This window comes from Watersipora subatra, chromosome 3 (genome assembly GCF_963576615.1).
Source record: "Watersipora subatra chromosome 3, tzWatSuba1.1, whole genome shotgun sequence".
NCBI classification, from domain to species: domain Eukaryota; kingdom Metazoa; phylum Bryozoa; class Gymnolaemata; order Cheilostomatida; family Watersiporidae; genus Watersipora; species Watersipora subatra.
In genome coordinates, this window is record NC_088710.1 from 37,025,952 (window position 1) to 37,051,729 (window position 25,778).

General features: G+C 35.5%; 1 protein-coding gene across 5 annotated transcripts in view; it reads right to left on the bottom strand.

Moving 5' to 3' along the window:
• LOC137391234 (nibrin-like) overlaps nt 1-25,778 on the bottom strand; it is a 45,690-nt gene that overhangs the window by 19,601 nt on the left and 311 nt on the right. The window contains exons 1-7 of one of the 5 annotated variants that reach the window (XM_068077642.1): nt 19,503-19,524; nt 18,245-18,340; nt 15,160-15,287; nt 12,796-12,941; nt 11,604-11,700; nt 6,892-7,058; nt 1,318-1,429 (exon numbers count right to left, since the gene is read on the bottom strand). In XM_068077642.1, coding sequence (XP_067933743.1) covers nt 1,318-1,429; nt 6,892-7,058; nt 11,604-11,700; nt 12,796-12,941; nt 15,160-15,287; nt 18,245-18,314 — 720 coding nt within the window. In that variant the 5' untranslated portion in view covers nt 18,315-18,340; nt 19,503-19,524. Of the gene's footprint in view, nt 1-1,317; nt 1,430-6,891; nt 7,059-11,603; nt 11,701-12,795; nt 12,942-15,159; nt 15,288-18,244; nt 18,356-19,502; nt 19,525-25,778 lie in introns of those variants that run through there. The other 4 variants (XM_068077644.1, XM_068077643.1, XM_068077645.1 and 1 more) reach the window with 4 other exon arrangements.

Genomic DNA, 25,778 nt, shown 5'->3' on the forward strand with positions numbered 1-25,778 from the left:
AAATTTTGGAATGAAGAATCCGTATTGCAGAAGATTAGATCGAAACCTCCTGTTCCCCAGATGATATGCTAAACATTGAGCTATTGATGGATTCATTGGGGCGATATATGTCGCAATGTGGATGAAAATATGCATAGGCTACTGTTTTCCATTACGGCGCAACACCATTTTATGCTTGCTCTCACGGCTCTTATTAGTAAGTTTAGCTTACTCAAATTGGCCATTGGCAATGTGCCAGGCTAATGGCAAGAGGCAGGCAACTACATTACCCGTCACTGTTTATAAGCTGATTTTTAATACCCCTGCAACGCTGGACATTCCGCTAGTCATTATATATACACACTCATGCTACAGACAGTACTGTTTTGGCTATTGAAGCACCATCAGTTCAGCTCAGATCCGACAAGGGAGATAACTCCCATTACCAACGAGAGTTGACTATATACAGTCAAACATGGATAACTCGAACTTCACGGGACCGAGCGAAGGTGTTCGAATTATCAGAGCGTTCAAGTTATCAGAGCACTGTCACAAGTCCATGTATTTACTTATTTATTAGTAGATACATGTACATATACAAACTATAATATAAATCAAAAGCACAAATGGCTTGTTTCAAATTAAATGCTTCTAATGTAAAGTCTAAAACGTTTTTATCAAAAAGTATCGAGAATTTTCTATCACTTGAGATTGGTTTGTTGTTTGAGGTGATGTTATTGCCAGGACGTTTTTTAGATTGACATTGGCATAAAAGTATATATATATAAAGTGCATATAAAGTGCATATTTAGCGTGTGCAATCGCGATAAGGATACACGATAAGGATATATTGTAAGAGCTTTGAAAATGATAAAAACGGCTTAGCCTAGCGGTAAGGCACACTTGTTTGTAGACTTGTGATATGAATGTCGCAAGTTGAAATCTTCTGCATAACAGATTTTTCATCTGCAAGTTCCTTAACTTTTATAGCTGGAATTGTTGATCTAAGGCTGTATGTTCTATAGGTTTACTTACAAAAGATGCAAATATGTACACACTTATATACGTAATGAAATAGAAATCAGCCGTTGTAGGGTAAGTGACAGAGCTTTTGTGCTTAGACCTACTTCCAGCTGTTCAAATAAGCGCGTTTATAACATACGTAGGTAGACAATTGCAATAAGCAGAAAATAAAGTAGAAATTAAAAAAATATAGGCAATGTGTAACAATCAGCAGTAGAATGCTCAGAATGCATTAAGAGGAGACCGTCCTAATGGCAAAGGCCTCTTTTATTAGCACAAAAACAAAGTAAGAAATGCAAAAATGTCATTGAATACCTGAGATTTACTGCAGAAGAAAAAGGTCATCCCACTGAACAATATCCGACGTTGACTGTTCGCATCAAGTAGGTTCTTGTCTGAGCTCTGTTCTGGCAGCTGGGGCGTGAAACTAAAACATTTCCCACATACACCGCATAATGGCAGCGCATCCTACGCTCATGTAGAGTGTGACTTGATTAATAGAGTTCCTTCATTCTACCCCTTTTTAATACCCTTAATGTTGAACTGCCTTAATGGCTATATTTTCTGGGTGGGCAGCAATGACATTGGTTACCTACAAAATCACAGCTTTGCGCTCTATCTTAAAAGAGAGATTTACATCCTTTGTAAGATATGATATCTAGGTAACGGTAACAGCTGTAAACCCTAGTTGACTATTGATACAGCACAAATTTTCACCTGGCAACAGAAAAAGTTCCCCTTAAATTAGTGATAACATCTAATTCGATGAATGCCTTGCTTGACTTGAAGTATTTGAACTACAGTGCTTAACGTAACCCTAACAGTGGTGAAAAAAATTCAAGTACTTGTAGTCAATCTAGATTCTAGACCTTGTAAATTTTCTGCTGTACTATGCTCAAGTATTACTTAGTAGAAAAAAACAATCAATCACATGAACCAGCATCCGACTACGAACAACATCAAGGTGACCAGAGATATAACGCATAAAACTACATAAAGAGCTCCCATTAAACATTTAAAAACATTAAAAAAAATAATATCATTGTATAGAAAAAATATGTATATATATATATATATATATATATAGACAAAGTGGATGCTGCACAGTTCGTTACAGAGTGCTCAATGATAAATTAGAGCTAAATTATAAAATATGTATAAGTGGAACTTCACTCTATAAGTTAAACATTTTATTACTCTAATAAAATGTAATAGTAAATATTTAACTTATAGAGTGAAGTTCCACTTACACATATTTTATATATATATATATACAGTGGTGATACAAATTATGGAACCGCCTCTAATTTTCGTTACATAGCAATGAATTCTGAGTTGTGTTTATTTTTTTCTACAATCAAAATTTTACATAACTATAAAAAATTATATATCATTTGAATTGTCACAATGTTGGCTTTTTGATAAACTTAAATTAAAACCACATTGTATATTCTATAAAAATATTATTAAAGGTTTACTGAAAGCTGTCAGAAAGTTACTGTACATTTGTCATTTCTATTAAATAGTGTCCGACCAAAAGTCATAAAATAACATATTTCTTTTCTTTGAAATGGCTTTTATTGTGAATTAACTTAAAGACAGGGTTTTGTAGCCTTGAAAAGAGCTGTTTTGGTCCTTAAGATGATCAATACTTGGTTGGCCAGCCGTTGTTCTCAATCACTGCTCGGCACCGCCTGGGCATACTATCTGTCAGCGTCTGAAGCTCTTCAGGTGTCACTATTCGATGCCAGAATTGCACAATAAGCTCCATTAATCTTCTTTTATTAGATGGCTTGTCTTTAGTTACGAGATTGCCTATTTTGCTCCACAAATTCTTAATTGGGTTAAGGTCTAGTGACTGAGCAGGCCAAGTCAGAGTGTTAACGTTATTGTCAGCAAACTACTTCTTTACTCTTCTGGCTGTGTGGCATGGAGCATTATCTTGCTGGAACAGCCACTCTCTATCAAATACACTTCTAGCAGATGGTATCCTCACACTCTGTAGTACTCCACAATATTTTTCTGCATTCGTCATACCATCAACAAAATGTAATCTACCAGGACCAGCAGCGGAGAAACAACCCCACACCATTACTGAGGTGGGATGCTTTATCGTAGGTACAATACATTCTGGTTTAAACTCTTCACCAGGTCTCCTTCTTACATAATTGTTGCCAGAGTGATTTTGCACAGTAAGTGTGCTCTCATCGCTGAATAATACTGCTCTCCAGTTTTCTGGTGACCAATTCACATGATCTTTTGCCCATTGTAGACGAGCCTTTCTTTGTCGAGATGATAACAAAGGTTTTCTACGAGCTTTACAGCCTCATAAGCCATTATCTCTCAATGATTTGCAAACAGTTGATGATGCTAACTCTGTACCTGTTGATTCTTTTAACTTTTTGGCTAGCAGAGGACTGGTTAAATGTCTATCAACCAAAGAAAGTCTCACTAGGCGTCTGGTCACTCGATCTGTTGCTAGCTTTTTCCTTCCCCTACCAGCCCTTTCTTCAACTTGACCAGCTTCCTTCCATCTGCAGATTGTTGTAAATACACCTTTCTTAGAGCAATCTACCTCCCTTGCAATTTCCCTCTGCGATTTCCCTCGTTGATGAAGGTGAATTATTATAGCACGCTTTTCTTTCGTGAGATGTTGAGGCATGATGATGAAGTTATTAGAATGACTTTTACTGAGAGTAGAAAGACTTTTCAATACTATTTGGGTTATGTTGCGTAATGCACAACGTCTCACTCAATGCAATTGTTGTCTTAGATAATTGTTAAATTGGGCAGATCAAAGAATTTGAAAATTCTAGACATCATTCACCAGACTACTGTTTTTGAAAAAAATGACTTGTTATAAGACACCCTGACTAGTTGCACTTTTAATTGCACTAGCGATGGAATTGTGTTTGGATGCAAAAAAAAATTAAACAATGCGACAGCTGATAAAATTTCCTTTCTAATGATATATAACTTTTCATATCTGAACTGAATATAACTAATGTGAGAGCCATTATAGCGCATCCTGTACTAAAACTCAAAGGCGGTTCCATAATTTGTATCACCACTGTATATATATATATATATATATATATATATATATATATATATACAGTCAAACATGGATAACTCAAACTTCACGGGACCGAGTGAAAGTGTTCGAGTTATCAGTGTTCAAGTTATCAGAGCACTGTCATAAGTCCATGTATTTATTAGTAGATACATGTACATATACAAACTATAATATAAATCAATAGCATGAATGGCTTGTTTCAAATTAAATACTTCTAATGTAAAGTTTAAAATTTTTTTATCAGAAAGTATAGAGACTTTTCTATCACTTGAGATTTGTTTGTTGTTTTATGTGATGTGACTACCAGGACGTTTGCAGATTAAAATTGGCAAAACTTTATCGCTGTTGAAATGCTCCGAAGAACATACATCTTTAACCAAGATCAACTTTGCCGATTTTTCTTGAAGTTTACACGAAGGTTAACTCGCTTTTCCTAGCCTGCGTAGGACCATCTCTAGGCGGATGTTTGGTAAAAATCAAATTTCACCAAACCTTTAGAAAAGTCGTTGACGAAAATATTTTGCCGATGATCGTAATAACGACGCCTACGAACTCCTACAAGTTGGGGTTTATCTCAATGGCTTGAAATAAAGTGATATTCTAAAGCGATAACAACCATCTCGGTAGCCGTTGAGCAAAAAACTGTTTGAGTTAACAAAGTTTTGGTCGAGTTATCTGAAGCAATTCATCATAATAAAATGTAATAACGACGCCTATGAGCTACTAAAAGTTGAGGTTTATCTCTATGGCTAGGAAGAAAGTGATATTCTAAAATGATAACAACCGTTTCGGTAGCCGTTGGGCAGAAAACTGTTTGAGTTAACAAAGTTGAGGTCGAGTTATCTGAAGCAATTTATCATTGCGTGGGAAAGAACCAAACAAAACCGTTCGAGTTAACCATGTATTCGAGCTATCCGAGGGCGAGTTATCCATGCTTGACTGTATTTCTCAAAGTTCTAAAAATTTCTATATATATATTTCTGTCCTTCGGTATGTCCAGCTATAGCCATTATTAGAATAGCTGTAGCTGGACACCGCTGACGCAACGTCAGGCATACCGTCATTAGAAGCCTAGCGCTTATTAGCAAGCTTACTGGAATTTTCCATTGGCATTGTGCCAGGCTAATAGCAACTAGCAAACAACTCTCATTATTTCTCATTCTTTATAAGTTAATTTTTAATACCATTTTCCATTGGCATTGTGCCAGGCTAATAGCAACTAGCAAGCAACTCTCATTATTTCTCATTGTTTATAAGTTAATTTTTAATACCAGTTTCCATTGGCAATGTGCCAGGCTAATAGCAAGTGGTAGGCAACTCTCATAACTTCTCATTGTTCATAAGCTGACTTTTAATACCTGGGCAATGCCGGGAGGCACAGCTAGTCTCTATATAAATCTCAAAGTTTGTCGTCATCTGTCCAATTATAGCCATTCAAATCTTGGATTGAAAAGCTCGATTTGTGCTAGATTTTAACTTGAGAAGATTGTGACCGTAATTTTCTAAACTCACTCACATTTAACCACAAAGCTACGAAGTTCTTACGGTTTCATCGCTGTCACCATTTCCTGTATACTCTTCTCCCGATTGCACACGCTAAATGACATATTAATTGATACATTGCACTCACGGGTTATGATACACTTCTTATAAAACTCTATGAAACACAATGCTTTTTCGTTATTTTTCATCAGGACAAATTGGTTTTCCAACACACAATATCAACAGAAATTTTTTTCGAAATTACAATTGGGCAGTCGGTGTACTAATTATTACGAAATTGCTGATGTGCTACTCGCCAAAATTCCTTCCACAGCGCATGAAAGAGATGTTCAGCTTTAAGCGGTGTAAGTTATAGTGAAAACGAATACGAACATGTATACATGTAGTTGAAAAGATTTTAGTCAGTGACCAACTTAAAGTTTAGTTTTGTTAAATACATACTTCCACAATCATTAAATATGAACAGAATCTGCTTCTTTTCTTCATTTACGGCTTTTACGTTATTTCTTTCAATTAAAATTAAATCTTCAATCAGATCTATTTCAAACACCTTGGTTTGTATTAACATGGCCTATTTTTAAATTAATGCTTATTTTAATATGATATAGTATATTAACATGCATAATTTCTGTTCCTCAACAGACTAATATTGAGTTCATTACACACATTTTTCCCCAAAGTTCATTACAGTCAATACAGTGCTCACTTTTTGCATTAGCTTACATATATTTTCTTTAAATCCAATGACTTTTTGATTCGTGATTGATTTCACATTTTAGAACAAACATGGTTGCAGTACTATTTTACTGTATTATCGTGTAAGGTTATAATTATCAGCTATTCCTCACTCTCATATATTTAATAAATAATTATTACATTTATAAAGTTTTTATAATATTAGAAGTTTATAATATAAGTTTGTAAAGTTCTTTTTAATATTATTGCACAGCTAAGATTTTCAAACATAATTTGAATACAGTGTTTTAAGTTTAAACATTGTTAATTTTTCTATCACCGTTATTCTTACTTAGTTGGTTTCCAAATGCCCTTTATTATTAATATTAATTTATCATCTATCCATTTTTTTCAGACGATTAAATAAAATGTTAATTACAAAATAATTCCATATTCAGTTATAGTTTTTATTTTAAATTGATCTGTTAAGTACATGTATTCTGAAAAGTTACACATAATCTAATGCCTCCAAAGAACTGTACTATAGATGTACTACTGTACCTAAAAGCCTACTGTACTCTACTATAGATTTCTTGCTGTACCTAAAAGCCCAAAGGAACGGAGCCCACACATACCTCTGCAGAGAAGGCAGAGAATCTTTGCTCTTTATGGCAGCGAGAAGAGAAGTGAAATAGTCAACAGTAACAACAGGTTTAAGACTTGCCAAGGCACATACAGCTTTGACTGTGATCCCTACTTTACCCATCACCAGCAAGTCAAATTCACCATTCACACCTGCAGCCTGTTTAAACAATGGGATATTTTGTGTATTTTGTAGTATTATACACTAATCACAAAATTGTTTCATATGTACATAACCTTTAACACATAAGCCCTTGCCTAACAATGTACTACGTAAACGCTTGGACACCTTGAAGAACTTGATAATTTTATTCTTTTATCTGTGAGTTATAGAAGGATGAATTGAATTAGGATTTGATAAGACGGAGAAGCAAAACGGATAAAGCAAGTAATGTGTTCAGAGCGAGTAGAGTGAGTGAAAAGTTACTCTAGCCTACACCAGTGCCACGAATGAAGGAGTTGCGTGACCACATCTAGAAACAGCTCACTATTTTTATATAATCTCTAATGGAGAGACTACAACATTAAAAAACAAAAGTAACTTTCATTTTCAGTAGCTCTAAAATTTTATTGCTGAGTTATAAAAAATTTGAAAAAGTGCATTTTGCAGTGCTATTGCCAAGTGCTATTGGCAGAAGCAAGGGTGTTGGATACTGGCAAACCTAGCTAGTAGATATTTATGCATCTTAGCAAGCTCTGCACCAGTAGAACGACTGTTCAGCGGTTTTGGGCACACAGTAATGTTTATTACAACTAAGATGTAATAAACATCTACTACATCTAAACATCTACTACTACATCTAAACATTTACTACGCATGTAAAATATAAAACATATATACATGTAAAATATACACATATGTATATATACATGTATATATACATATACATATATACCGTAAAACCTCCAACATATACATATATATGTTGGAGGTATATACATGTATATATATAGACTAGCTGTGCTACCCGGCGTTGCCTAAGTAATAAAAAAGTCTGGACAGAAAATTGATTTGTATTTAACATATAACAACATTTACCATTCTAACTTTCAAACTACATATCATGAGAAAAGTGTTTTGTGTGGTTGAAATAAATTAAAAGAAAAATGAAAACATCTGTAAAGGTTTTCAAACTTTGTCAAACAACTGTAACTTTCAAGCTATTAGCCTGGCACATTGCCAAAGGAAAATTGCGGTAAGCTGCTAGGGTTCTAATGATGGTACTCCATGACATTGCGTCAGCATTGTTGTCCAGCTGCAGTTATTCTAATAATAGCTATAGCCGGAATGCAGACAGACTTACGGCATACACACGGACATACTTTGAGAAATATATACAGTGAAACACGGATAACTCAAACTTCAAGGGACCGAGCAACAGTGTTCGAGTTATTAGAGCATTCAAGTTATCAGGACAGTCATAAGTGCACGTATTCATCAGTAGATACATGTACATATACAAACTATATATCAATCAAAAGCATAGAATGCTTGTTGCAAGTTAAAGGGTCTCTCGTGTGAAGTTTTAAATATTTTTAATCAGAAAGTATAAATATTTTTCTATCACTTGAGATTTGTTTGTTGCTTTAGGTGATGTGACGGCCAGGACATGCTCAGATTAAAATTGGCAAAACTTGATCGCGGTTAAAAAGCTCAGAAAAAATACATACGTATTTTTCTACCGAGCGTTTTAACCAAGATCAATTTTGCAGTAAGTCAGTTATTACCAATCTGCTTTACTATTAAAAACTCATCAATTTTGCCGATATTACTTTAAAGTTATCCAAATTTCACCTCGCTTTTCTTGCATTCGGAGGGCTTATCGCTAAGCGGATGTTTGGTAAAATTTGATTTTTGCAAACCTTTAGAAAAGTCATTAATGAAAATATTTGCCGATGTTGGTAATAACGAGGCCTAAGAACTACTAAAAGTCGATGTTTATCTCTATGGCTTGGAATAAAGTGATATTCTAAAGCGATAGTAACAACCGTCTTGGTAGCCGTTTGGCAAAAAACTGTTCGAGTTAACGGAGTTTCGGTCTAGTTATCTAAAGCCATTTATCATTGCGTGGGACCGGACCAAGCAAATCCATTCGAGTTAACTATGTGTCCGATATATCCGAGGGCGATTTATCCGAGTTTCACTGTATATAGATATACCGGTATGTATATATATATACATAAATACATATCGTATGTGTATATATATATACCTCTAACATATATACATGTTGGAGGTTTTACGATATATATATGTATATATACATGTATATCTACATATGTGTATATTTAATATGTATATGTTTTATATTTTAGTTGTGTAGTAATGTTTATTACAACTTAGTTTATTACATCTTATATATACCGTAAGACCTCTAATTAAACTCCACCTCTATTTGAAAGGTATATATCTATATATACCGTAAAATCTAATTGAACACCACCTCTATTTGAACGCCACCTCTATTTAAATGCCACCTGTATTTGAATGCCACCTTTATTTGACCGTCACCCTGAGAGAAAAGTTGAAAAATCGAACACCACTCTCTAATTGAACGCCACATCCACTTGACCATTCTTTGATTTTTATGAACCCATAATATCAATTGATCAGCAAAAAAAGTGCCCACAAAATCGTATAAATAATGAATCGTTTACATCAATAATTAATTCTCCCGTTGACCAATTCCAAAGCTTTTGGTTATTTTTTCGTTAAAAGTTTCAAAGCAACACCATAGAAATGATCATTACCGGTAACTGTCTGGTAAAAATGCAGCTATGTAAAGAAAGCAGTTTTTCTGTATTCACAATTCAAACTTGGAGCTGTACATTTCTATTTTTTTTATAATTAAATTTTTTTGTAATATATATTCAAAACCTTTTGAGATAACGCTTTAATTAGAATTGCTGCTGTGCTCTTACTTGAGTTGATAAATGCCTTCTACGCTTGCGAGACGGACAATTTCAGGAAAGGCATACACATACTGCATTCAAATGAATATTGCCGCCAGCCACTATGTTGTCATATCTGTTGATAGTTTAGCGGGCAGCCTCTAGGGATTTTACACAGACAACAAAACATACAATTCCTCTATAAACACAAACCACAAACAGGTTGCAGATACAAAGTATTAGAATTTGAGCTGTATGCAAATTTAGGTAAGACTTGTGCATTAACTTGAGCTTAAAGGTTAACTTGCAACAAAATTCACATTACAGTTATTTGATATGAAAATATTCACCATGTCTTACTCTGTTGTGTTGTAGGTGCAAAATATGTGGAAAGGTGATTACAAGCACTTAAAAGCTCAAAAACGAACAGAAAATCGCAGCCACACGAGACCGCCGTAGTTTGGATTCTCTTTTCAAAACGGCTCAAATGTGACGTAGCTGTGAGAGATGGTTTCTGTTTACACTTTCATGCAACCTTATTCGTCGAAATATTACCCGGATTGTATATTTTCACAAATATACTTCACGCATTCAATAAAACCATGTCTATTATTCTTACGCGTCTATTTTATCGTCATCGTAATGCTGTCACTTTTAGCAGTGATATCCTATAACTTACCGTGAAAATTCGTTTAATTTTTTAGCCTTAGCTTGAAGGAGTACATATCATTGTCTGATAATCATGACGAGCCTGTTGGTCACTTGTGATAATCGAAAAGCGCTGCAGAAATTATTTGCAAAGTATTAGGTCACATGATCAGATTACGACTTGACAATTGAATAATGCCGAAACAAAATTGTAAAGTAGTGAGCATCTATATTTGATACAGAGTCTTCGGTAAAACCCGAAGTGTTTGTCATAAACTAGTGCTACGATAAGTTTTATATTGAGCTTTTTATTGGCCTTTCAATTCACGTGAGAACATAACGTGACAAGACAATACCCAAATTTCATGGCTACATCATCGAAATAAAGAGATTCCAATCTACGGCGGCTTTTCGTTTTTGAGCTTTTAAGAGCTTGTAATCACATTTCCACATATTTGTCACCTACAACACAACAGAGTAAGACATGGTGAATCTTTTGATACCAAATAACTGTAATGTGAATTTTGTTGCAAGTCAACCTTTAAGAAGGGTTAGCTTGTCTTAAATTGTAAAAGTATTGGCGCCATCTAGTAGGGAATTTGGTCTTCGTTCAAATGGTATATAATAAAACAACCGATTTATTAACCAATTATTTTTGTTTGTTAAGGTTGTGGTCTTTCTGTTAGAGATTATATAAAAATATAATAGAAAAAATGTAACTAAATGTTGATGAACACTAGCTCCAACTGATGCAGCATCCCAAACCTACAGTTGTAAGAGTTAAAGTGGTAACACCTGTTTCTTGGTGATTAAACTTAAAAACACATCAAAACTTGCTAGTATTCAAAGGCTACTAACCATATCACATTAGATCGATTTGATCAAATTGGTTGTTGTTTTGTCTTCCACTAGATATTGTCTAAATGTGATATGATGTACTCCTGAAAACTTCAGTTTACTAATGGGCTAAAGCCAAAAGCAGGTTATCCATTAGAATTGTAATGCGCTGCCACACATTGAGAAACTATCGATTAAAATTGATCGCTGGACTTAAACAGGGCAATACATCCTTTGCCAGCTTTAGGAGTTGTGCAGCCTTAGGAGTTTTGCAGCCTTAGGAGTTGTGCAGCCTTAGGAGTTGTGCAGACTTAGGAGTTGTGCATACCATGAGTCCTCCTAACTGCAAGAGACACTCCTTCAGTTTCGTCTTGTCATCCCCTGACAGTGAAGAGACAGCTACTCGAAGCGGCTTGTATTCGACCCTGCAGACAGCGAAGGAACATGTATGAGTAACTGCTGTGTATATACCTTTTAGCTATAACTTGGTTCATTCTTTATACAAACAAAATAAATCTCATATGTTAATGACAACAGAAACAAAATTTTTATATTGTTGGAGGAGAGATTCACGTGACAAGGTTAAGAGATAAAGATATGTCTCTACATTAAGCAGGCTCAGTAAAAAGTAAAGCTGCAATAGCGGTACCACTCAAATGCAACCTTGCTCAGCTGCAATTAATAATTGGTGAAAATAGCTTTCAACTTACAATTTAATTATTTGTTTAGTAGCCATTTAAAGATGCTTGACCTGTTATAAAATATCATAGTTGTTATGTATGAAATATCACTTACAGTTGTCATGTATAAAATATCACTTACAGTTGTCACGTATAAAATATCACAGCTGTCGTGTATAAAATATCACAGCTGTCATGAATGAATAAAATATCATTAAATGTTTTTTATATGCCTCTGTGTTAACAAAAAATATATATTTAAACATTTTAAATGAATATCTAAAAACATTTGAGCCATAGATATAACATTTTATAAGTTTATGTCAAATTACAACAATTTATCTAATTAACAGCAAAATTGTAACTTTGCATGCATTTTTGCTTTTCTTTCTATTATTAGTCAGGCAGAAGACCACAAGGAAGAGCATCTAAATCTTAGCTGATAGTGATGACTTTCTTCCCAAAGCACAGACAATATATTACATTGTAAATCATTAAGTACAGCAGAGTTACTTGTTATGATGAAGTTAAACTTTGAAGAGATCCCATTTAGTTTAAAAGAGTCTCCTAAATCTAAAAGTGATGGTCAAAACAAAAATGCTAGGCATACAAAAAAGTTGACTAATAGTCACAGCTTCAAATATTTACCAAATCCAAAAAATTTTAGCTTACCATGACTGTATATAAACCTAAAGAGAGAACTCCAAGAACGGTTGTCAAAAACATATTGAGTTGTAACTTCAGTTACACGACAATTGTGGAGAAGCTAATATTGTGAACGTATGAGAAGTATTTTAAAATTTTACAATTAAAAGAGGATTACCGTAATGTCATGAATACCTGTAAGTGTTTTGGAGTTGTCCAAATTTAATAACATTGCCATGCGAGAGTGAGCAACTGCCACCAGAGAGTTTTCTTCCATCAACTTGGGTACCAAACTTAGAGTAATCAGTGATGGAGAGTACCGGAATGTAAGTCGAATTAGTCTACAATGTTCATTTATTGTTGACAAGCACAAGTCGTGGTTACAAGAAAACTGGAAAGACTGACGGCTAATCTGCATTATAAAACAAATGCGGTGAAAATATAATATATAACTTTTTTGAACTTTTCGGTGTCTGACATGCCAAAAAAGTAGATAATATGGTATAAAGCTTTTCAATGTTTGATTGTGTCTCAAATGTGAGCCGCTTTTTCTGCTACAGTAGACGCTCTTATAACGTATACTTCGTATAGCGTAAATTCCAGATAACGTAAAAAAATTATGTGAAGTTTTTGCTTCCTACTACGTAAAAAATTCCATACAACGTTATGTGTCAAGTCGAGCGAGTTTTCAAATACTATTTGAATGTTAGTTTATTTCGACACACTTGCAGGAGCAAAAACGCCATGCTCATAGTGTTATATCTATTACATATAACTTTCGCAACATTCTAGTTCATCGTAATAGATCATTTGATGTGTCGACAAAAAGGAGAAAAAGGATAGCTGTGCAGTTGTTCATAAATACAAAGGCAATCGATTGATGCCAGTGTTACAACATCAGTCTACCAATCTGAATGTCAAGAGTTTGAGTATCGTCGAAAGTTATCTTTCATCCTAACCTTGACCCCAGGACACAGATAGATGGCGAACAGGTAGAACTGCTTTTTATAATAGGAATATTTTGTTGTTTTGCCTTATTTTAGGCGTACAAAATATTTGTTATTAGTTTTACTTTGCAGAATAAATTTTGCTGTTTAGAAAAAATAAGCAAATCGTTGTAAGTGAACGTCAAAAATATGCAGTTCCCATCAACTTGTTGTAAAATTACGGCAATCATGGTCTTTAAAACCAGTGAGATTGATCATAAAGAGGAAAAAGTTTTCCATGCAAACCAATAATACTGCAATTACAGTACATCCAACAAATTAAAGAGATAAGTCAAGTTTTTGCTTTTTGCATGGCCAAAGAGGTGAGTTTGGAAAGATCTTGGAACATTTTAGATTTACATCTATTTTACGTTCCTGGAACGTATTATTTACGTTGTAGGAGCGCCTGCTGTACTTACTGTACTTACTGTACTATGTTTCATAAGATCTTCTAATCTTAGCAACCTATTATGTCACCACTATCCAGGCCCATTCAATACTATCAACCATGATAGATGAATGGAATGTATGGTAAAGGCGCATTCACTAAAGCAGTTCGTGAGAGTTAGGTAAAAATGCTTAAAATCTTTATGATAATAAATCTTTTTGCATATTTAAAAAATTGAGTTGGCATGATAAAAGCTGCTGGTCAATCAAGGTTGGAAATCAAAGGTATACCAATACACCAATAATTCACCAAAATGTATCACTATTATTGCAAGTACATTAAGTGAGCATCAGTCAGTACATTAAGTACATTATGGTCAGCATCCATCATAAAATAAAATCAATTGTCTAAAAAGTGTTGGTCATTGAGTACTATCTGCAGAAAATCATCACTAAGTAGCGGTACGTACTGTACAAAGGGTCTAATATATGTAGTCATACGTAACGAATGCATCATGATTGGTCAAACCAGATTTGTCAGCTTATATCAAAGACATATACGTACATACGTATATGTGGACTGCCCTATAGAGAATGTGAGCTGCATTTGCGACTAAACTGTTCCAAACTGGAGCGTATAATGAAAGTAAAAGTTGAACAGCATCAAGGCAACACAAGAGTGTCACCCGGTGTTAGGTTAGCTTATCAATACCGTGACACTATGATGTCGCGGTCTTGATAAACCACACTGATTGGTTATTCACTATGATGTCATGGTCTTGATAAACCTCACTGATTGGTTAATCACTATGATGTCATGGTCTTGATCAACTAATACACTGATTGGTTAATCACTATATGATGTCATGGTCTTGATAAACCACACTGATTGGTTAATCACTATGATGTCATGGTCTTGATCAACTAATCCACTGATTGGTTACTCACTATGATGTCATGGTCTTGATAAACCACACTGATTGGTTAATCACTATGATGTCATGGTCTTGATCAACTAATACACTAAGCTATTAATAACTATGATGAGTGTGTTATACCAATAAGCAAAGAAAGCACAAAGAATCGAATATAGTTAAGGCCTAAGCAAATAAGTTAGCTGAAAAGATAGACCGGTGTTACCCAAAATAAGCAACAAGAAATATTGCAGTTGGATTGAGTTACTTACCAACTCCTTTTCATCATGTTTAACTGAGAGGGCAGCATGCTTACGGCTGATAGAGGGATCATCTGTCAGCACAATGTCCGCCGCCTTCCTACCGACTATATAATCTGTACCGCACAACAACCGGATATCTAGAATAACCCCAGATAGTACTATGCATCACTTAGCAGTTGTCAAAAACCTACCGTTTCTAAGTGTAATATCCAAGTCCTGCATTAACTATAACTCCTACATTCAATAATAAGTCAAAAGAACTCAATACTAATGCAATTTCAATTTTGGTGTGCGAAAGCAAAAATAGATCAGTCTCAATACATCAGAACGAGAACACTTAAAATGAATTGATATTATTATCCAAGGAATTTAAGTATAACAAGAACCATTATAAAAAGCCAAAAAATCAAATTTTTATTCACACGCACTCAAGTGGCATTCACCTGATTATTATATATATTTACGTGTAATTGGTGATCAGTCAAATACTTTCATATACTTTCATATACTTTCATATACTTTCATATACTTAGTTGCAAGTCATATAGTTATAATGCAGTAGCCTACTTAATAAGCAGACACTTGGTTTTTATGTATTCAAGTGTGTTTAGTTGGTAGTTACAAGGTGCTTATGTAGTCAGATGTAGTTGGTTGGCAGTCACATGATTGCTACACATGATCACATGTACAGTAGACACGCCTCCAACTTGAACAATCCGTTCCAGGAGCATTTACGTCATAGGGATTTTATGTTATACGAACAGTACAATACATGTAAATTGCCTAACCTGTTCAAAGATATATTAAACTCATCCCTTTAGCTTTTCAAAAAGAAAAAAACTAGGCTTAACTTTTTAATTTAATTACTGTATTTAATTAACTGTAGTACTATTGGCTGTACTATAACTGTAGTATTACTGGTTTGTATTGAAAACTTTGCTCCTTTTCTTATTACTTTCACTCGGTTCATAGCCCATAATTACGGTAATTTTACATTAGATTAAAGGAAACGCACACCTTTCATGTTAATTTACACTGATTCTTCCCTTTTCTTTAGTTTGCAAAAAGAAAACAATAAAAACGTTTTATGTACTTAACGTAAAGCAAAACACAAATATATCTTTACTATAATAAGAGCGAGGTCTATCTGTCCATTTGTCTACCCCGCGAAAGGGGTCAAGGTTATGATAAAAGATAGCTTTCGACGATACTCCAACTCGTGAAATTCAGGTCAGTAGACCCACACTCTAACACCTGCACCAATCGATCACCCGAATAATTGTGTAGCTACTTATTATTTGTGATTTATCGACACATCGACGCATTCTTCCGATATACCGACTGCCAGGGTGCTAGTATATACTGTACTAGCTGCATTACCCGTCAACGGGATCAGATTCTTGTACAGCAAGAGGTTTATTGAGAGTTGTCTTTCATAATGTAAAACAACGCCAACTATGCAGTTACATCTCCCTCTCTCCGTCTCTCCTCTCTCTCCCCTCTCCCTCTCTCCCCTCTCTCTCTCTCCCTCCCTCTTTCTCTCCCTCTCTCTCCCCCCCCCCTCTCCTCCTCGCTCTCCCTCTCTTTCTCCTTCTCTCCCTCTTTCCCCTCTCTCCCCTCTCTCCCCTCTCTCCCCTCTCTCCCCTCTCTCCCCTCTCTCCCCTCTCTCCCCTCTCTCTCTCTCCCTCCCTCTTCCCCCTCTCTCTCTCCCCCTCTCCTCCTCGCTCTCTCTCTCCCCTTCTCTCCCTCTCCCTCTCCCCCCTCTCTCCCCCCTCTCCCTCTCTCCCTTTCTCTCTCCCTCTCTCTCTCTCCCTTAGTTCAACGCAACACATGCGGATAGACAACATTTTTGGTTTTTCTGTCGGGCGTATGAAGAAACAGTTTTCGGCGTGTGCCTACTTTTGAGCAGGCGACGTATAGCTGGTCATGGCTGATGCAGGGTGACAGTAAGTCGATAGCAGCTGCTCTCTTTTTTTTCACAATAGCGTATCGCAACCCTCGGAGTACTCGTGAAAGTTCTGTAATAGTAAGTTACAGTAGGCCTACTTAGAGCTGGAAAAAAATTAGTAACTCGGCTGCTGAAGGAAATGAACATGACCCACTATCACGAACAGCGGCAAATCCAACGTTATTAAGTAGTGGAGATGTGGCAATTCATAGACAATACAACATCGTATAAGAAACACTTACCTTTTTGATGTGGAAATTTAGTAGGTGAGAAATGCGTTTTTCTAGTGGCTCCAAGAAACAAACGTTTACGTGACCTTCTCGGTACACGTTGGCAGTAAATATTAATTGCATGTAAATAACTACTCATTAATTTATTTTATTTAATGAATAGTACATTTGTATAGCTGTATAGACACCTTTGTATAGGCCGCAGAACTCAGGAAAGGTGCTTTTTAACACGGCAGAAAATTTGCCGTTTAAAAAGCGTGCTAACAGGGGATTTCGGTTAATGCGCTCGAGCGGTGAAAGAAAAACAACAGAATCGCCACACCTTTATATAAGCCGCTTGGCTCAAATCGTCAGAGAAAAGTAGCGGCTAATAGTCCATATTACGAAATTACGATATTACGAAATTACGATAATTAGTACTCATATTAATTCGGTTGGCTTCGTTCGACCGAATGGAAAAAGAAAGACCGCTCTATAATTTATTTACCGTTACTACACATATTAATTCAGTTCACTTCGTACGACCGAAATTCGTACGACGATAAAAGAAAAGACCGCTCTATAAGGCGGACAGACAGATAGACAGATAGATAGACAGACAGATAGACAGACAGACAACGATTGCCGTTTATATAGTAGATAATAAAGAGAACCGTATTTCCCAAGCGTGGTAAGAGAAAGAGCAATATTTTAAGTCTAGCCATGAGATTCATGTTATTCAAATAAAATTTGAGAGCTCTCGCGTAAAGAGCGTAAGATCTTTGAGTAAAAACTTTACATAAACTCTCTACGTTATGTGGAATTAACATATAGGAGGAATAAGTTATAGAAGCGTCTACTGTACATCTTTGGCAGTCACAGAGTTATTATGTATTCAGATGTCCTTAGTTGTCGATCACATAATTGTTATGCTAACCTGGCTTACGTTTCTTTGATGCAGTATTTGGTTCAACAGGCACATCACCAGCATAGACCAAAGACCACATCACCAGTTACTCCGTTCAACACATTGCTACAGAATATGTTCCAGCAAATAGTTTCAGGCCCAGAAACAGCTGAAATATGTTGTTAGATTTGTGAAACAAAAAACAGAAGAAAATTACTCAACATTGGCAATGCAACTACAGCAATTACAGCGACATATACTAGAGCCAACTAACTACTATTTCCTATCATCAAACCTTCACTGGTCATTCACATGTGATAAGCTGAAACAGTTCATGGAATAAAATTAATAGTCAACTCCCAACTTACCATCACTTCAATATGCGCGTGTCTTGTTACACGGCATAAAATCTGAGCAAATATATTTGTATCAACAGACAAAGTAATTTCCAGCATAGGACATCAGGTTCTTTTAAGCATTGCAGTTTTGTAAACCAGTACACATGTTCACCATTCTCTATTGGATAGTTTGCTTTTACATTGCTCAAATAATATTAAACTGTGCTTCCCTTTCTCAATTTTAATATCAAGGACTTAAAGATAATTAGTGAAAGTATTAATCGTTATAAAAACAGAAAATAATAGAAAACATGAGCAAAACATGCATTTCTTAGAAGCATATTTGAAGATATTTTGTAATTACCGCGGGAAAAAAGTGAGTTGTTTTGGAATGATAGCGGATAAGCAGGCTTTGAGAAAGCAAGATCAAATATAAAAACAAAAATACTTGTTACTAATAATTTATGTTGATTCGTAAAGGTCAAATAGTCCAAGTTAGACTAGTGTCACATTTCGACCTACGCTCCATCTATCTGTATTGTCAAGGCTGCACCTCAGTTCACCTATGTTCAATGTAGGGACAGTGAGATTTTTTAAAGGAAATTGGTAGAGCGCTTTGATAAATGTCACAGCTTTAAGCGAGCAGGTGTTCTGCTAACATAGACTTTTAGAAAAATACAATCGCACCAAAGCGACTGGTTCAAGTCGTGTTGACAGAGCTTTCAAACTGCGGAAAATTGACAAAACATACCTTACCACCCACCAGCTAATGGAATTGTAGAATGCAACAATAGAGCGCTAGAAGACTCTGATGGCTGTGCTTTTCAAATGAGGAAAGAACAAATAAGGTGATTACTGCTACAACTGATAAGCACTTACAGAAAAAATCACTAATCCGCTGATGTTGGCTACAGAGCTTCACTTGTTTGATCAATGGAAGTTTCACTGACCTTCAAAAAAGTTCTGCTCACTGCATGTACTTCTCAAGGGTAGAAAAGACAGCCTCGAACAAGTACATGAAAACCTGCAGCAAGCAAGATTGGAAGTGAGCAACGTGGCCAAGGGGAGCCCCTGCTATTAGCTGTAGAAAGCGTGGTGTGATTTGAAGGCATGAAAAGACAACTCCATTCAATTCATTCAGACAACACTTCAATCTAAATTTGTAATGACTTGCTGCGTTGAGGCAGCCTATCCTAAACAGAAATTCAGATTGACCAGCATAGGTAAAACTCTACTCAAAGTAAGTGTTGGCTAAGGCTGCACCATGCATGCCTCAAAGGTTAGAATAGGCCCAGTCTTGCTAAAGGCCAGGTGGTCCAATATGAAAGAATGACCTATCCTACAAAGTGAGTAAACGATTAGTGTAATCCCTTAGTCTAACCTTCCCAGTCATCAAAAGGCCTAAAGTTGTAACTGGTAGCTCAAGGAGAGCCACCAAGTCCGGAACCATGTAAAAATGACTCCTGTCTACCATCCAGTCTGCAAGAAGCTCATAGTTCATCATGCAGACAAGTCAGTGAGATATTATGATTACCAGTGCTATTCTACTAAAACTGGGACTCAGGGCAATCTTGAGAGTACATTTTGATGTTTCCTAAAAAGCTCAAAAGTGCTTGCATCCACCTAAGCCAGGCATCAAACAAGCTGACTATTATTGTCTTAATACTATCTTAGATGAGTCAAATCTATATGACAGGAAAAACCTACAGGTTAGAACCACGAGATAGTAGTAGAGCGGCTCAAAAAATAACTACAAGGGTATCCTACAATGAAGTCTTCATGCACCAGTTGAATGCCTCCATAGAAAATCAGGACAGACAGCTGAATCAGCTATGAAACAGCCAAGAGGTCTAAAAACAACAAAACCATTGGAGAATGTATGCCTTGTCTGGCTGCGAGACTTTAAGCTTTGACATTCCTCTGTAGAAGGGCTGCCACTGGCAAGAGTACTGCTCGCGGGCATTTCATACCTCCAGTTTAGCATGTCTTACAAGTGACAGGTGGTCAAACAGATGAAGTAGGTGAACTTTATTTTTGAAGTTCTGCTGGGCCTAGAGTTGGGAGGAAACTTCCAGGCCTCTACACTTAGAAGCCTGGAAGTTTGAGCATTAAGCTCACGATCTTAGTAATGCCTATTAGTGCGTTTCTGCAACTGACTTGTGATGACTGTTGCCGGTATTTGGGCAAGCCACATTTGATGTGCAGGTCTTATTGCACCCTTTTTCCAGGTGTCTTTGCTGGCTATGTTTTAGTGATTGGGTACTGCCATATCGATTATAGCAGCCCATTTGCTTTCCTTGTCCACCACCACAATATGGCTAGTTTCCCAAGATACGCTTATCTGTTCGAATGTACAAGTCCCAAAGGAGCAATGTGGCCATTCTGTTTGACCTTATCAGGAGCTTACCACCAGTGTTGTGGTTTATTGAAGTCATGCTCATCGCGTAGGCTTCTGTACACTACACCTGCTATGTGATGATGCCGCTCAGTGTATGCACTTTTATTTATTTACTAGAACTTTTGTAGGTCACTAAAAAAAACCGTGTGAACAAGAATTTACTCGATTTATCGGTGTATTTACCTTGTATCACTAAATATTTGTAATTTTTGGTTATTATACATATATTGCAAGTATAATTTAAGTTGATTTTTAAAAATACAATTATCTAAATATACTTCAAGTCATGATTAATTTTGATCTAATTGCGATGCATCTATTGACAATGGTTATTAGAAAGGAGTAGCCTTCAGTGGATAATGCTAGCGTCCTTCTCTCCTCCCCCTCTATCCAATTGGAAGCTCAGCAGCTGAGAGAACTTATCTACATTTTTCCTTATTTTGGCATGTGACAAAAACATCATTTCGTTGATGATTACTAATGACAATAAACAGTCATATATACAGCATGAGTAGACCCGCATATTACCCCCCAAGTCCTCTAATAATGAAGAGCATTTGGCAGAAGTAAATAGGGCTCTATAGACAGGCCTTATGCTAGCTGACCACTCGAGGTGGGATGACTGCATATCTGCTAGTCAAGAGCTAGATGCAGAATGAACTTGTAAAACTTATTATGCCTAAATTAATAAAAGACCCTTATACTTTTATTTGATATAGTTTATTATTATTGTAATATCTATTGACATTCAATTATTCAATTAGCTGCGTATATTCCCCTACTTGTTTCTGAGGGAAGTTATTATATAAAAGCTGAGCAGTTGTTCTGCAAAATTTAAGTAAAAAAGTTACCTCCTTTATGACACTTTGACAAAAAATGCTGGCTGTACAATCGTCAGCATTTGCAGCTGAATGCTGTCACAAAGCTGCACTCGGTTCCTTTACTTAAAAAAACTAGAAGATATAGATGTCTTTCGCTTGCCTAAGCAAGTTATAAGTTGTCGGCAATATATGATACACATCTCAAAGTTGATTGGTATGTACACGTATACATTTGCATTTTACCAAATATGACTGAGTAGACAACTTGCAGATCACGTACCCGTGAGAAAGAACCTGTCATCACCATATTACCTGCCAAAAGTCACTGCAATAAAATGCTTAGCTGGTAATAAATGAAAAAAAAACATGCGGTGCATCTAACTGGGCGTTCCTATTATCAGTGACCAAGAAACCTCACAAAACTGCTAAAGGTCATGCAGACATCAAAAATTTTGCTTAAAGCTGGCTGTTTAGACAGTCAACCGATTCGAAATCTGATGTGACTCTAAACACCGGCAGATTTAACATATTTTCTGACTTATTCAAGTAGCAAAAACATATCGTTTGCTCGTTTATGCAAATTTTATTTGTAAAACAATCATATGCTATCGTAAACTCTCCAGCATTAAATCTTGTCTTCTTTTTTAACCTCTAACCCCTTTTGATGGGAAGGCAAGGATCTTCTTGATACTCTTTTACTAATATGTATTACAATAAAACATAGTACATTAGTTCAGTCTAGTAAGAACATGAAAGGCATAAAAAAGCAGTAGGCAGAATTTCCAAAGACGGTGTTAATTTAGTCCAAGCTCTCTAGTGGTGCATGGTAAGAAACTGAAAAGGTAATGATCAGCCTTATATGTAAAAGCCTCATACCAGATCTTGTACGTATATTAGTAACAGTCTCAATAACTTGGTCATATGAATCATTTAGATTTGGGAACTTATCATGATGTTTATAGGTTGACTAGCAACAAATGGAAATGTGATTACAAGCTTTTGAAAGCTCAAAAACGAACAGCTAATCACAGCCATCACAAAAACGCCGTAGGCTGGAATCCCTCTCCAAAACGGCTTAAATGAGACGTACTTGAACACGATTTGCTTCTGTTTATACTTTCATGCAACCTCATTCGTCGAAATATTCTCACAAATATACTTCACACATTCAAAAACCATGTCTATTGTCCTTACGCGTCTGTTTCATTATCATTGTAATACTGTCACTTTGAGTCCTGATATCTCAAAACCTACCCTAAAAAATAGTTTAACTTTTTAATCCTAGCTCGAAGGAGGGGATATCATCCTCTGATAAACATGAAGAGCCTGTTGATCACCTGTGAAAGTCGAAAAATGCTCCAGAAATCGTTGGCACTATTTGGCAAGAAGTATGGGTCACATGATCAGATTACGACTAGATGATTAGACCAAGCTGAAACGAAACTGTAAAGTAGCGAGCATCTATATTTGATAAGGGCTTTTCGGTAGAACCTGAAATGTTTGTCATAAACTAGTTTCTACGAGACGTTTTATATTGAGCCTTTTATCGGCTTTTCAATTCACGTGACAACATCATGTGTCAAAACAATAACCGCGTCGAGTTGAATACGTCATCAAAATAAAGGGATTCTAACCTATGACGTTTTCATGATGGCTGCGATTAACTGTTCGTTTTTGAGCTTTTAAGAGCTTGTGATCACATTTCCACATATTTTGCACCTACAACACAGCAGAGTAAGACACGGTGAACCTTTTGATACCAAATAATTGTAATGTGAATTTTGTTGCAAGTCAACCTTTAAGAATTTTGAAAAGCATGTTTCTATGTGCACTAGTTCTCCGGTCTTTCAGCAAATTTAGATTTAATCCTTCTCTTGCTGCTATTACGGAGAAATATCTTCCTTTGGCATCTCAATAAACCTGATAGCCTGTGACTGAATTCTTTCAAGCATATCTATGTGATTTACTCTGTATGGATTTCAAGCTTCCATTGCATATGCCATTATCGGTTTACATAAGGAGAAATATACTACATACTTTACTTTAGGGGAGCTTGAAATAGTACATATATTATCAATCCAAGCATCCTAGAAGCTTTTTACACAATGTTTCAATATGCATATCCCAGGTAATATTCCTACTGATATTCACACCTAAATATTTCATAGTTTTCTAATAGCTCAAGGGTTGACCGCACAGGTGGTAATTTTCGAGCATATCTTGTCTAAACACTATAACGTGTGATTTTACAAGATTGAACTGCATCTTCCATTCATCTGCTCATATATTAAGTTTATTAAAGTCATCCTAAAATTCTATGCAGTAAAAGGATTGGTTTAACATCACAGTAAAGCAAGACATCATCGGCTAAAAGTCTGATTTTTGTTTGTTTAATCATAATAACAATGTCATTTACTGTATGTATAAAATGAACAACGCTGGACCTAGAACAGAGCCCTGAGGAACTCCGGATTTAACTGGCAAAATTTCTGTAAGTTTATCATTCACCACAACTTGTAGATACATGTACCTCCTGGACAGAAAATCTTGTATTCCCACTATAAGCGTAGGATTTACGTTTTATTGAAATTGTAACTGAAGTATCAATTTGCTATGATCTATTTTATCAAACGCTTTTGGGAAGCCTAAGATGGCAGTATGTACAGTTTTTGTTGTCTCAAGACTTCTGCAGGTCATTTAGGAAAGTTACAAGTTGAATGCTACAGCAAAAAACTTTTCTACAGTCATTTTGGTTTTCGGCGATCATGTTATCAACTTCTTTAAACATCTGATATAAAACAATATGTGCAAGTAACTTGCAGGGTATGCTTGTAAGTGAAATGAGTCTATAATTTTTTGAATCATGTTTATTCCCACATTTTAGCATTTTCTATTTTCCAGCTATTTGAAAACTTACATTTATGTATGGAATAATTGAAAATTTGAGCTCGAACTGTTGCTGTGGTAGTATCATCTATGCATGTCTTTCTTTTTAAGACCATCTGGTCCAGGAGCCTTTTTATTATTTAGTTCTTTAATTAATTTCATTACTCCATCTTCACATTCTGACATTTGAAGATTTAATATATCCGTTTTCAATATTGGTGTCGTTTTCAAGTTCAGCTCATCTTTCTGATAGAGCTAAACAATGGTTTGCTCATTTTTTTCTGACAGTAGTTGGTGTAATTTTCTGAGCATATACTCTTTTGCCATAATTTTAAGTTCTCTTTACCTCTGCGTACGCTTTTATACTTGGAAAGCTTGTGTTCATTTTCACTACACTTAGTCATTAAATAATATTCACTATTTTTTGACAAGTCCTTTTGCTGTTTTGTTCAACCGTACGACTTCATTTCCCTGTGGTATTCTAGGTTTTAATTTACCAACATATGAATTTAGAGCATTAATAAAACTTTTCTGAAAAGTATCCCAAACAACATTTATTCCTTGATCATTTGATATAAGCATATCTAATTCTGTTTTGAGTGATTTGATTCTGTTTTTATTGGGAGAACGACAGATGATCAAATTTTTACATTCTATAAGTTTTGCTTGGCATTTTTTTAGGCATTTCTATCTAGAAGAAATCTGTAACAAAGTTTATTATGTGATGGTCTGATAAACTAGGATTTACAACTTGTAATTCATTTATTGTCATTTTACCGTTTGTACCTACAAGGTCTCACAATAAAATGGCAACAGGTACACACAATTGCAATGATTAGTAAAGGTCCCCAGTGTGTGGAGACTTCAACTGATTTTTGCAAACTTAGATCATTTAAACATAGTAGAAATGCATTACTGTTTACTAAGATATTATGACAAGAATTACAATTGATTGATAATGAATGAATTAATAATTAAAATCTTATGTTATTTTCTATTAAATAACTTTGAAAGGCACTCTTCGATATTTAGCCTCGGGTTAACGTTTATATTTTATTATATTTGTTGTTTAGTTTTAGTCAATTGTTTTAACCAGTTTAATTAATCCAGTTTTAACAATC